We start from the raw sequence: 13,549 nt of genomic DNA on the forward strand, positions 1-13,549 counted from the left end.
CAAGCATAGCATTGCATCATTGACTGATAACAGAATACAAAATATAATCCTGGAAAAGAAAACCAAGCAGATTCTAGTCTCTCCTAGAAGATTTAAGGTGAAAAATACCAACCAGGTGCTTTGGTTTTGATAAACAAAGCACCTGATCTTCAGCAAGCTCAACAAACTCCATACAGCAAACAAGTGTTAGCACAACACCAGGGAGGAAAGACATGAGCAACAACCTTACAGCAATTGTGGCTAATCAGGGTTAATGGTTGCCTACTCTAAAACAGATAGTCTGTGCTGTATGCAGTTGGCAAGTTAAATGTCAACTTTTATCTCAATGAGAAAAAAGATCAAGGTGTCTTCTCTCTAACAAAAAATATTAAAGAACGACTCCTGGCTTCAAAGTGGAACTGCAAAATGCTTGGAAACAAAATCATTTGCACATGCAGGATCACATTATATTTAGCCATAATGTACATCCCACATAAAGCATATTACCACAAACACTTCAGAATAAGTCCTAAGCACAGTAGTGGAAGGGTGATGGCTTGGACTTTCTTTGCAACCAGGCAGCTTACTGACACCGAGTTCCCTGTAAACTCAAGTTGTAATGCTGTTTTACAAGTGGGTGGTGTTTATTTAAAATTGTTTGAAAGGAGAAATGTTGGGTGTGTCGGTCCTGGACACTTTAGTGAGCTTCACCCTTCTGTTGTTTGATTAACAGGCTCGTAATGTGACTCAAGCATCTCTCCAGGGATTCTGGTGAACGGGTTGCTCAGAATGACTCTTCTTAATGATGTGTTCACTTCTGATTCTAAAGAAGACAAACTTAGTGTTGGCACATTTGTCTTTTATAAGTTTGCATAATTAAAGCTGAAATTAATAAGTGATGTCCAGCTCTACACTGCATCTTCTAATTAGATGCTAGATGAGGGTTTGCTGTAAAGTCAACGCTAACTGAAACTTGGCTAACACTGGCTCCCAGGCAAACAAGTGAACTCAGTGAACTGAAGCAATGCTGTAAAGAAGAAGCAATTCAGCCACAAGTGTAATAAACTGAAAAAGTCAGACAGAACACCACTATTAAAAGTAGTTACTGCTAAATCTGGTTCTACAAACTCTTGAATAATGTGTGTCTTTTTCCGAGATAGTACTGTTCTCCTTGCTATATGGAAACCAGTCTATTATAGTCTATTAGCTCTCTGCTATATTGATTTCCACTGAAAGGTATGCATCGTACCTTATAGGTGGTGTGATCTGTACAGGGGTTCTCGACCTGCACCAGAATATAGGCGTGCAGGAAGTTGGAGGCGATCATGTCGGGAACAAATGGTGTGGACTCTTCCTGGAAGACCGCAGCCACAATATCATTTCCAATGTGTCTTTTCCTTTGGAGCTGTGGAGGAGAAAGCCAGTAGAAAGTCACTGTTTGCACCACTCTTTAATTAGGAAGACTTCTCAGGAAGTTACATTTTTCCATCTATTTTCGTTTTTTATTAGAACAAGCAATTATTTTGACAGTGACCAGACCTGACCAGTTTGCTCCTGACTCAAAACATCTATACTTAGCTGTTAAATCCACTAAGTAGCCAGAATTAAAGCCAGTATTCCAGCCTGGTACCTGCTGCACGTCACCCTCGGTGAAGGGAAGCTTAGTGGAAACATGGAACATAATCTCTCTGTGTCTGAAGACAGTGTAGACAGATTCAGATCCCGTCTGTCCATGAGAAACGTCCAGTCCGCCGCGGAACCTGGAACATCATCAAAACCGATGTTTTACGTTGTACTCAACCTCCAGCCGTGACTCTATCTTAATAAATTTTGTCTTTAAAGGGATTGTTCAAGATATTTGATGTCATTTAAAGTAGTTAATCATTTTTGCATAAATCCAGATCTATTGCATGAAGAAAGTCTCAGAGAAGCATAAACAAATATGGACATCTTCCACTTCATACAGGGGTTTATGTAAGTTATTTTATGAACTTTGAAACTGGCATCACATTTACATGTGATTTACATTGAAAATGAACACAAGATGTTTAGTGACAAAAATATTTTCCTCTTTCAAACATGGACAGAAAAAGTAACATGTAAAAAACATGTAAAATTAACTTAATCAGATCAAATACTTAAAAGAAAGGCAAGAGCTTCCATATCAAATTAAAAAACAGCAGTTGGTTCTACCTCCAGATTTTTCTTTTTTTTCTTTTTTTACATTTGTATCAGGTGGTCACTCTGAATGGCAGCTGTTTTTTGAGGTACCGTTTCAAACACGGCAGAGTTGTTTCAGTGCCAAAGATCTCCGCTCTGATCTCTGCCCCTCTCAAGTTAAACATTATTTTCTGCCTGCGGCACAAACTAATCTGTATTCATAGTAAATGAGAGAGTTATCTATTGCAGGTAAGATTTTAACTGTTTGTAACATTTCAGTAGAACCCTACTTCAAAAATACTGATTGTTTCCCTTTAATGAGCTGTCAGAAGTGACTGTTTAATATGCCAGGCTTTTTTCTCCCTAACCCTGAAGCTTTAAAATGGAAAGTGTGAGAGTGTACTAAAGCAGAGGAAGAAAATAATTTAAAAAAGGATCCAAAGCTCTGATTACATGTCCATGTGGCACTTTTCTCCTCAGATCTGTTTCACTAAGCACTTTTGCCAGTTTGCATGCTGAGTCTGTAGCAGCAGGACAAGGTTACAGTAATTAAACCCCACTCTCAACTTCCTTTAAAATGCACTCCTGTATTTTTCCTTTCAATCCTCATTTGGCCTTTCCTCTTTCTCCTGCTTATTTGTTATAATCATGTCAGTTTTCTTTTTCTCCTCCTGTTGAATTGCACTGTTTTCCAGCCCTTACCCTTTAAAATCCTGGAGCTCAATGTTGTCTCCTAAGATACTCAGGAACTCCTTGAAAGCGGGCGTCTCCTCATTGTTTCCGAATAACTCTTCCTCTGATGTCTGAGTGAATTTCACACCAAAGAGAAGGAGAAAGAACATGTAGCCATTTATATTTAGACAGTTGAGTGGTGAACGGCTGTATAAGGAAAAATTGCTCACCTGTCCAAATTTCTGGTAGATGACTCCGAATTTGAACGTGTTGTTCACCTCATGTTCGTCATACGCCACTATCAGCTGGGATCCCTGTACAAGGATTAATGTATGGTTTTTCTCTCAAATTATTATACAATCTTTGCTTGTCAAACCCATTAGGAAAACATGTTTTCTTCTGCTCCAATGGGCAGCTTTATCGGGTCCGTATTACATAAGGGCCAATATGTGACAAAATGTAGTGGCCCCCAGTGACGGCGGTGGTCCTAAAGCCTTATCTGTTGCATACGGAGACACAGATGGCTTATTTTCCTTCCCTTAGGCACAGGCTGAAAGCACACTCCATCACCAGGCCCACAGTAGGAGCAGCAAATTCATCACATCAAGCTTAGAAAGTCATTCTATGATCAGTTGTTACTTTAACAGGGAAGATACAGCAGAGGAAGATTACTATTAGTTGTGAAATGTGTAACAGAGCAGGATATATTTTTGGGAAAGCAGTCAGAAAGTACTGAGTGACTGGTTTATTAAAAAGGGCGGATGTGGATAGGGAAACAAGCTGGCAGACATAATTAAAGATAACAATGCATCATACAAACATTTACATAAAAAGCCTGCAGACATGTCAAGAAATTATTTGAAACATTTAAAATTGGACAATCGTTTAATGGAGGTGAAAGCTGCGATCAGGAAGAGGTCACAACGTGGGAGCTGAGTGTAAACTCACCCGAGGGTAGAGAACTGGGCTGAACCTCAGTCCTGTGGCATCGTCACACAGCAGCTGAAATAAACAAAGACAGATCTCTGAAACTCACAAACATAAGCTGCCTGTTCTCTGTTCTGACTGCTAGCGTGGGCCAGACAGCTTATACAGATTTTCACAGACCAAAAAACCTTTATGGTGCCATGTATTGAGTTTTACTTACACAGAGGTGGATTTGATTTTTAAAAGAAAACTAAGTACATAACTGGCATAGTTAAACTGGCTTTAAGTTTAACTTAAAAACATTGATTTCATTAATTTCTAAATTCTTATTCTTATTGTTGTTTATTTTCTTTGTCTTAAATGGGTTTTAACAATTTTTGTACTCCTCCTTTATTTAATTTCCTTATTTATGACTGATATTTTGATCTTTTACCCTTTTCCTCTCATGTTATACATATTGATTGCGCTACATTTTATTGTTCAGAGGATGATTTGTTAAAATCTAAGAATATACTGTAGAATCTGGAGCATCCTTTTTATTAGATTGTGAAAACATCTGAATATCTTAAGTCAGAGGCCTCTTCAGGTCTCCTGTGATACAGACTGCTACAAAAAAACTCATTACTACATAGCCCAAAACCCTCTAAAAAGACTCTATGATGATTGGAGTTACTATTAAACCTATTAGCTAGTGAGTGAATAGTACTCAGTTCCTCATCCCCACTAACTGTTTATTTGTCTGACAATTTGCTGTATCATTTTTCAATTTTACTAATTTACATAGCGTGACAATTTCTTAGTTTGTTTTGTCCCCCTATGTGTTTTAAAGCATGCAAAGCACTTAGAGTTACACTCATTAGGATTAAAATGTTCTGCTAATAAAGTAGAATTGATTTATTTATTTAATTAATGCAAAATTTGGGAAATTATGAGGTTTGTTTTTAGTATTTTTTTTTATCTTATATTGATTTTATTAATAAATGTCAAATTTTCCAAAAGTGCAGTGCTTTTTCTGAATGAAAAAGAGTTTAGTGTGCAGAGTAGACGGACTAAATTACGAAATATGTTAGGCAAACAATACAGTAGTATAGGAAAACAAGACAGTAGCAATTATATGTGCGGTAAAGACTTTTGATTCTGTTATTAATAACAATTATGTGAACAATAGAAAAAAGTTGTTTACCTTTGCAATCTGAGGCACACTGGGCAGCTGACTGATGCCAGCTAAAGAGATTCTGTCGTGAACTGTTTTGGTCCGAGATCTACAAAAACAAACAAAAAAACAGAGGGCTGGTCAACAATGAGCTCAATTTTAGTAATTTTTGAACATCTGAAGTTTTAGACTGAATTCAGATGCAGTTTCTCTGGTGGGTACAAATAATATTAACAAGTTGAAAGGATGACTGGCACCAAATCTATAGTAAATATCATATGAACATTGTCACTCGAAGCTGTCGCGAGAAGATTAACACCTGTCAAAACCCATACAGAGACCAAGCAAAGTATAAAAATAAAGTACATATTTTTCTGTGCTGTTGAAAATGACACCAACTGTGTTAATGGCAAGAAGCTGAGATTTACAGAGACACAAATCGAATCAAATGACAACTGTCAACAACAGTGTCATTTTTTTCTCTCACTAGTTCTGTGTTCCTGTTTGGCTTATCTGATTCAGAGAAGTTTGATGGTGATTCAGACAAACAGAATTTATTTAATAAGACAAGAAACATTTTTCTTTAGCAGGTTTCCTGACCATTTTTATTCATCTTTTTTAGATTCTGCTTCCATTTGTTTCTCCAGAAAAAACTCTATGATGTGGAACGTATAAAATTTGTAACAGACTCTTGCATGATAATTTACATAAATGAGAAAACTGGCAAGTGATGAAAATCTGACAAGTTACTGCTTACACTTAAAAAGATAATTTGCAATAGGTTAATAAAAGGTCTGAACTTTACAAAATCAATTCAGCCCCAGTTTCTAAGAAACAAAAAATAATACAGATCAAACAGTATAGTTGAAGATTTTGCAAAAGCTGTCAAATCAGGTCTGGTGTACATTATGGTACTGAAGATTTAAAAATATGCAACCAAGCCTAACATTAATATTTACATTTTTGCTTTGAGTGATGGTTTGGCTTATTGGATAAAAGTCCCCATCTTTGCTCATCATAAGCAGATTCAGACAAGGATAAATGAGAAGAACTCAGAAAGTTACAGTTTTTTCTCCATAAACATGTCAAATGAATGCAAAGTTAATCCTTCTCCTTAGAGTACCTGAGCATGATGCGCAGAAACTCCTGGCCCTGAGCCTCCTCGTGTTTCAGAGACATGATGAGGTTGCCTATGCTGCTGCCCGTGCAGTAGTAGTTCATGTGCTCCTGCAAGTATCAAAGTAGGAAGAGACATTTGAGGTCAAAGACAACAGCAGACTTGCCCCTCTAAACACACAGTGTTACTGACATTTATGCAAACACACACCCTAACCTTGCCAAGGAAGTGTTTGCGGTAGGCTCGAGCTGTGCTGTTACACTCCAGGCGGTAGCTATGCGCCCCGCCAGGGCTCATGCCCTCATCTCCATCCTCTTCCTCACAGAAACTGGACTCAGAGGAGGAAGGGGTTCCTGCTGGTGCCTCTGCATCTTCGATCCAGTAACCCCCAAACTGGGGCAAGATCACCTGGGGGTATGGACCACCTTTCTCCAGGACCTATAGCATTAATGTGGGGCAAGAAAGAAAAAGGGAGGAAGTCAGAATGAAATGAAAGAAATACTTTAGTAACATGAAGCGAAAGGTAATGCCTGGTAAAACTATTCACTATAGTTTGTGAATGAACCAACAAAATGAAGCATGTTGTTTTTGTTTTTTTTCTACAAAACAAAAAGCATTCAACCCTCTTTACTCTAACATTCCTAAATTAACCAAACATGCCCAAATTAGTAATTAGATTCCACCTGCGTCTAATTTGATTTCAGCTTAAATGTGGATGTTCTTTGTAAGAGCACATGAGTGCTTCTCAAGCCACTGCAAAGATTAGAAAAGCATAAAACAGGTATTGAATTCTGCATCTATGCTGCAAACCACCTCTGGCTGAGAGCTGCATATCAGAAAGGTGTAAATGTGTGTTTGGAAAATGACTCACATCTTCTATCCGTGGGTAGGGGATGTAGTCATCCTGTAACAGAGAAGACATGAAGAGTTGTATTTCTTAATAAAGAAGTGATTTATCTCGTGACCCTCACAGGTCACAACGGTAAGATTGCAAGTGCAGGCACAAAGGATAATAATGCCAAAATGGACTTTCAGGAGATGATGCAATAAGCTGAAACAAACAATCATTAGCAAAAAATCAGAGAGGGCGTGTCACCCCATTAATGATGCCAGAGCTATTCTGATTCAAAGCAATCTGGCTCCAGCATACGACCTCTAAACACGATCAGACTCCAGTACCCCCCCCCCCCCCCCCCCCCCCGAGAATGCAAGGCTACGGACAGACGGTCATTTATATTCTGCAGCAGCAGGAGCCAGGATACTGGCAGGCCACAGAGGATCAATTGACAGTTGGACTTCATTCAGCTCATAATCAATCGGATCAGAGGAGTATTGATTCTACATTTTAAAAAGCTCTGAGAAAAATCTGAAGAAATGCACACAGGGGAGTTCAGACAGATGAGAGACGAACAATCACAGAGAAGCAGCAGGCACCAGGAGGCAGAGATGGAAAGCAGAAAATGGACAAATGGAGGTCAAATCATAAAATAAACTAATGAGATCCACAGAGAAGACATGACCAAGCGTCCGGTCGGCCACACCTTCCATCTTTTGGTGTCTTCAGCTTTGGGGACCTTATTAGAGTCCAGTCGCAGCGTGAGGGTGGAAAAACAGAAAGATCAGGAAGAAAGTTCTGTGCATTTAAAAGGTGCCTGAAGCTCAATGTTCTTGTTTGCAGACCTCACTTTCTCTGTTGCCAGATGACAGCTGACTCATATTTGCTGATACGCACATTCACACAGGCACACGCATGCACTCGCACACACAGGTAATATGTACACTTAGTCATCCTCTCTCTAAATCAGACCGAGTGAAAGCTGCTTTTCAAATGTCATTTGGGCTACTGTAGCACCGAGATGCAGGCTAAAGCTGTTCTCTGTAGCAAACATAGTGATAATGTACGCATAAACAAACTGTCTAATTCTATAAAAAAAAAATATGGACCTCGTCTTCAGTGACAGTCCCAAACACTGGAGCTCCCCAATGGGTTTTACCCCCGATGGTCACTTAAAGGTAACCTGGAGTAACCTGGTAACCTCGTCTTTCTGACACAGGCACACCAGACATCTACGTGTTTACACTTTTAAGTTTGTCTGTTTGAGCATGCATTGTTCAGTCAGAGACATTGAAGAACTCAATGGGATTAGAAGGAGTTGAAAGTGGAAAATGAAGAATATAAAGGTGTAAAGAAAAAATGTAAATATCTGCTACGTTTGTGAATTGTTTGTAAAGCATTCTATGTTTTACACCAGGATCCCTCAAATTGCAGGATGCTAAAATTGCTAAAAAAAAGTGACAGTCCACATATAAACTACACTATGTTATAAATAAAAACTGAATCGTTATAGAATACTGAATTGTTATTAACAATATGTTAACATATTTCATACTCATGTTTACAAGAAAAACCTTGTAATTTGCACTTTTTACTTTTCTTCCACCCATGCCTCAGATAGGGTAAAAATAGATCTTACAAAAGATTGTTTTGGGGTACAATATTATATTTATGCACAGCACAGAAAACATACAATTTTGTTTAAAGGTTATTGTTTGTTACCTAAAAAAAAATCTATTTTCTAGCTATCATCTCTTACTGACTGATCACCTCATAATAAACTAATATCTATGCCCATATGGTGAAAATCTAATCATTAACCTATGAACAAAGAACAGGAAACCGTTGCTTGTGGTGACCCTGATGGTGATTGTTGTCTTTTGAAAGCCTCTGTCCCTCTTTCTTCTCTATTCTATTCTGTTTTGATACCCCCATCTGTCCTCCAACTACTCAAAGCCCATGCCCACAGGGTCCATGGAGGACACAAAGTGGTCGCAAAGAGAATGAGAGGCAAATGTTGCTCAGAAGGAATAGAAAAATCAATGTATTCCTACTAGGGAGCGAGAAAATAGTCTGTCTGGATCTTTTAGGAGATCTAGACAGCTTGCGCAAAGCATCCACACCATCCAAAGTGAGAAACACATTTAATCCCGGAGGTTGACAGAGAATAAAAGACAAAATCTCAGTACATCTGATAGGTTTTGCAGACAAAAAGAAAGGAAAGATGCCCTTTAGGAAGTCAGCACTGAAACAGTGCAATTATTGCTCTATAGTGTTTGTCAAAGCCCCCTTCTAGTCACCAAGAGAATAAAGGAAAGGAGGAGGGAAGATATGCAAACAATGCAGAAGGAAAAGGAACTTTCATAGGATAAAAATGGAGCATTTCCTACCTGCATCTTTTCCAGCATATCGAAGAAATCTGCAGACTAAAACAGAAATAAAAACATTAGAAAGCCTGTAAAACAACTGTAAATTATGGCAAACCTTGATTTACATAACTCCCAACACAAAGTCAAGTTTGTACATTAGCCAAGTCATTGCTTTTCTGCTGTGCCTAATTATCACCTTATGCAGGTGATTCAACACGGAATGCAAAACCCACCAGCCTGAATTTAAAGGTCTTCCTCTGTGCAGCCGCAAACAGAACTCTTCAACTCCAACAGTGTCAAGAGGGCAGGGAAGGGCAGCAGACTCACACCCCTGAATACATTCTGATAAGGAACCACTTCCTCTGAAGGCAACACGCCCACGGACATGCTCTTACACAAACACAAGCGTGCCTGGGTGCTGCTGCATGTCTCCGTCCCCGGGCGGAGAGAGGGGAGAGGAGGAGCTTCCACCTTTCCTCGCACAGAGAAGCTGTGAAGGTGATAATGGTCTACACGTGCTCACATTCTTCTGCCCTCATAATGTGCATAGACAGAGGTTTGAAAGAGTGTGTGCATATCTTCACACTCACACATCATGATGCCACAACATAGGAATTTCACAAAAATAAATATTGCTAAGAGAATGTATAATAATAGGGTGGTGCTTCCTAAAGTTATACCGCTAAATGAAACATAGCAAATGAGCAAGTGAAGCCCGGGCATGAACATTCTATATGCTTTTATTTCAGTCATCAAAAATTGATTCATAAGTGGTACACTTATAAAACCTAATTGCCACCACCTTCAGTGCCAAAACACACAGAGCTCTTATCAAATTGTTAATATTAACCACAGAGGAGCGCCCTGTAGTGCCGAGGCTACACTTGAAAACAACCAGAGAGACAAAAAAATATATATTTTTATATTTTAAAAAACATTTCCAGTGGTGTTTACTCCTCTATCTACAGACTGTAAGAGTAGACAGTGCCTTGCAAAATGTTTTAAATGACTTGCCACATTAAAACCTACACTTGTATTGGAACTTTCTGGCACCAACAGTGCATAATTCGGAAGTGGGGAAATATGGAGGTTAAGACTTACCAGTGAAAATTTCAGTGTTATTTTTCTGTTTCAAAAATAACACGGAAGTTGGTAGCATTCCTTTTGTATTTAGCCCCAGTGAGTCAATAATTGGTAGAACCACCCTTTAGCTGCTATTACAGCAGCAGTGTTTTTGAGGCATATCCCTAACAGCTTTGCACAGACAGAGACTGAAATTCTTGCTCATGTTTTTTTTTTTAATCTATTTAATTAAGCTTTTCTATCAACAGGTAAAATGCCAATAGACATTCAGCACATCTTTTGAGAGGTAGTCCTGGCAAAGACAACAATGCAATATGTTCACATTCAAAACAAGAACTGAAACCGATAACTAAATGTTAAAACATTAGAGGATGAAGCTCAGTGAGACTGGACGGAAAGTCTCTGTGAACAGCAATTATAATTTTTTTGATATCTTTTTTATACCCCTCCAGGGGGTCTTTTTGTGGGCTCTAGTGTCCCTTATATGACAGTAGGCTGACAGGAAAGGGGGAAGGAAAGGGGGAAAGACATGCGGCAAAGATCACCGGGTCCGGGAGTCGAACCCTCGATGTCCACGTCGAGGACTCAAGGCCTCCAAATATGAGTTGCGCTATCCCCTATGCCACCATGGCGTAGGGGATAGCAATTATAATTTAATTAGATTTAGACCATTTTAACATATGAATGAGCAAAGTCATTCTATTGTAGCGTTGGCTGATTGGGTTGATGTAAGATGGAACCTCTGCGCAAATAAAACATTTTTCCACCCTCTATCTGGTTTTCTATCTTAACTGCATTATGTTTACATCCTGAGCAACTTCATGGTCTGAATAATAGCATAAACACACCCTCACATCATGATACTGCCACCACCATGTTTTAGCGTGGAGACCTGTTGATGGTGTTTGTTTCCCAGCACACAGAAACTCCTGGACTCCTGTGAACATAGCACCTTCTTTTAGATAAACCTGTGACCCCCAATCCACCAATTTGGTCACTCTTACATAAATGCATGTTCGTGCCAATATTTTCAAGTTCTTATTAGAAAAGTACATGAAAAACATATTTCCCGTCATTATTACTTCTATGGGTCACTTGTGTGTACTTCAAATACTAAGGAGGTACACTGACGTTTGTGGTTGTGAGACAAACTTTTGAAAAAGCTCAAAGGGTATATATATTTTTGCAAGGTGCAGTAGGTCATGCAGTGCTTGGGCAATACAGAATGGAACAGTTTTTTTCACTTGTATTATCTGAGCTCTTGCAAAAAACGAGTTAGAGCAAAGACTCTGTGCTCAATTTTCAGCTCTATCACCAACAGTGAACAGAGAATAAAGAAGAGAGTCTGTGTTTATGCCTGGCTGCCAGTCTGAATACTGCCTGAATGTGTCTCGTTTTATCCTTGCTGCCCTGTTCTCTGTTATCTCTTTGTCTCATCATGCTAATTTGTCCTCCATTTTCTTTTTTTCAGCCAACCTTTTCACTTCTGGCTTTTCTTTCTCCGTCTCTCTTCAGCCAAGGCAACATCTGCATCTCTCATCTCCCATAGCAACCTGAAGAGGACACCACAGGCTGGCGGAAAGCAGATTAAATTGGTAAAATGGCCTCCACCACCGATTGACTGACAGGCTCATTGGCTGGCAAAATTCACACATATTAATGTTAAGTCATGAACTTTATTGGCCACAAAATTGAAAGAAAGGAGGAAAAGTCACAGCAATCTTCACACTTTGGTGATTTTTATTTGTGGGATTATAAGGGATATGTTGAAGAATGTATCTTTTTTGGGCCTGCACATTTAAGGCAGCAACTGCAAGAGGCCTATTTCATTTTAAATTGTAGTTCTGAATTTTTGATAGGAGGTTTTGGTAAAACGGTGTTATTAGTTAAATCTTAGATCTCAAAAGAACTCTGATCTCTGAACTTCTGTGAAGGCTGTTTTGTGAACATTTGGATTTTTATAATTCGAACTGAATTTTATTAATAAAGAAATCTGTGATTGTTCATATATGGACACGGATGTAGGAGGTGGTGTGCCTCCTGTGATCTTCTTGCATGAAAAATATACTGAAAATATATATTTTTAAAAATATGATGCTGCTGTTACTCCTGAATTTATTCTCTTTGAAAGGCTATTTTTTATTTCTAAAACATAATGTGAAGCATTTTCAGTCAGAAGCAAAGAGAATAAAAAGTAAAATTATGTTAGCCATTTAAGTAAACAATACTGTGTAGACTGTTCTGCTGCCTTCTTTTCTCATCAAGTAATTACTCAGTGTGAAAAAATTAACATTTTCCATTCTCTGTACATGTTTAAAAAAAAAAGATAACTGCTGGTCCACCAGGTCTGACTTCAATTTGCTGTTTAAATAGCAATTGGTTTCAAAAAACTCTACAGCAGAGTTTTTTGCGTGAATGGCACCCAGGCAAACTCAGTTGTGCACAAAGTTTGTAAAGCTATTCTCAACATCAAGCAAGGGGTGCAAAATCACCACCGTTTGTAGATGTATGTTGGCGAAACTGACCGATACGTTTTGCTTTGGGGAATTTTTTTTTGTGTGGTCCCCATGTTTTAATACTACCCTGGGCAACTGGTCACATTGCTCATATCAAAAACTCCCCCTGAGCATCAGAGTAAAAAAAAAACAAAAAACACCTAATGCAAATGTGGCTATGGAAGAAAGATTAATAAAAAAAAAAGTGTTTGCATAAACTTCCATGACGTTTTTCAGATCGGAGCTATTTTAAGATTGTAGAAGTCCAAATGATCTTCATCAAGACACCAAGACAGCATGTAGAGATTTCAACTTCAAAAATCCTGAGCTATCACTTTAAAATTTCTCTAACTGACAAAAACTCACCTAGCTGGGAACATTGGCATATTTTTAATAACAGCATGTGAGAGCTTCACAGGAAAAAGCTCAGTGAAAGGATGAAGATGCTTCTACTGAGCAAAACACATGTCAACACAGTCACATACAGAAGAGCTTCAGTGACGATTTGCATCTGGAACAGACAACGCCGTTTTGGCGTGGTTATGAAAATGAGGCTTCACATGTCAGAATAAAACCCAGATAAGAATAGAACGTAAAACTGAAGAAAGTATAAATGATTAATCTAAATCGAACAAACGTCAGGTGTTTGGTTTGGGTTGGTGTTTCTGATTAGTCCTAGCTCAGTTTCTAGTTTCTCAACTTAAAACTTGAAACAAATAGTTTTATATTATATTACCACTATAATAAATGTTAATAGCA

At 38.5% G+C, this 13,549-nt stretch overlaps 1 protein-coding gene across 10 annotated transcripts in view; it reads right to left on the reverse strand.

The window, feature by feature from the left end:
- Positions 1-13,549, reverse strand: part of rap1gap2 (RAP1 GTPase activating protein 2) — a 93,801-nt gene that overhangs the window by 6,701 nt on the left and 73,551 nt on the right. For 6 of the 10 annotated variants that reach the window (XM_023351546.1, XM_014472086.2, XM_023351548.1 and 3 more), the window contains 11 exons: positions 9,234-9,269; positions 7,550-7,582; positions 6,880-6,912; positions 6,225-6,446; positions 6,015-6,118; positions 4,922-5,000; positions 3,760-3,813; positions 3,042-3,125; positions 2,842-2,942; positions 1,610-1,739; positions 1,229-1,384 (listed from right to left, as the gene is read on the reverse strand). In XM_023351546.1, the coding sequence (XP_023207314.1) occupies positions 1,229-1,384; positions 1,610-1,739; positions 2,842-2,942; positions 3,042-3,125; positions 3,760-3,813; positions 4,922-5,000; positions 6,015-6,118; positions 6,225-6,446; positions 6,880-6,912; positions 7,550-7,582; positions 9,234-9,269 (1,032 nt within the window). Of the gene's footprint in view, positions 1-1,228; positions 1,385-1,609; positions 1,740-2,841; positions 2,943-3,041; positions 3,126-3,759; positions 3,814-4,921; positions 5,001-6,014; positions 6,119-6,224; positions 6,447-6,879; positions 6,913-7,549; positions 7,583-9,233; positions 9,270-9,445; positions 9,546-13,549 lie in introns of those variants that run through there. The other 4 variants (XM_023351545.1, XM_023351551.1, XM_023351553.1 and 1 more) reach the window with 3 other exon arrangements.

Source organism: Xiphophorus maculatus, chromosome 18 (genome assembly GCF_002775205.1).
Source record: "Xiphophorus maculatus strain JP 163 A chromosome 18, X_maculatus-5.0-male, whole genome shotgun sequence".
Classification (NCBI taxonomy): Eukaryota; Metazoa; Chordata; class Actinopteri; order Cyprinodontiformes; family Poeciliidae; genus Xiphophorus; species Xiphophorus maculatus.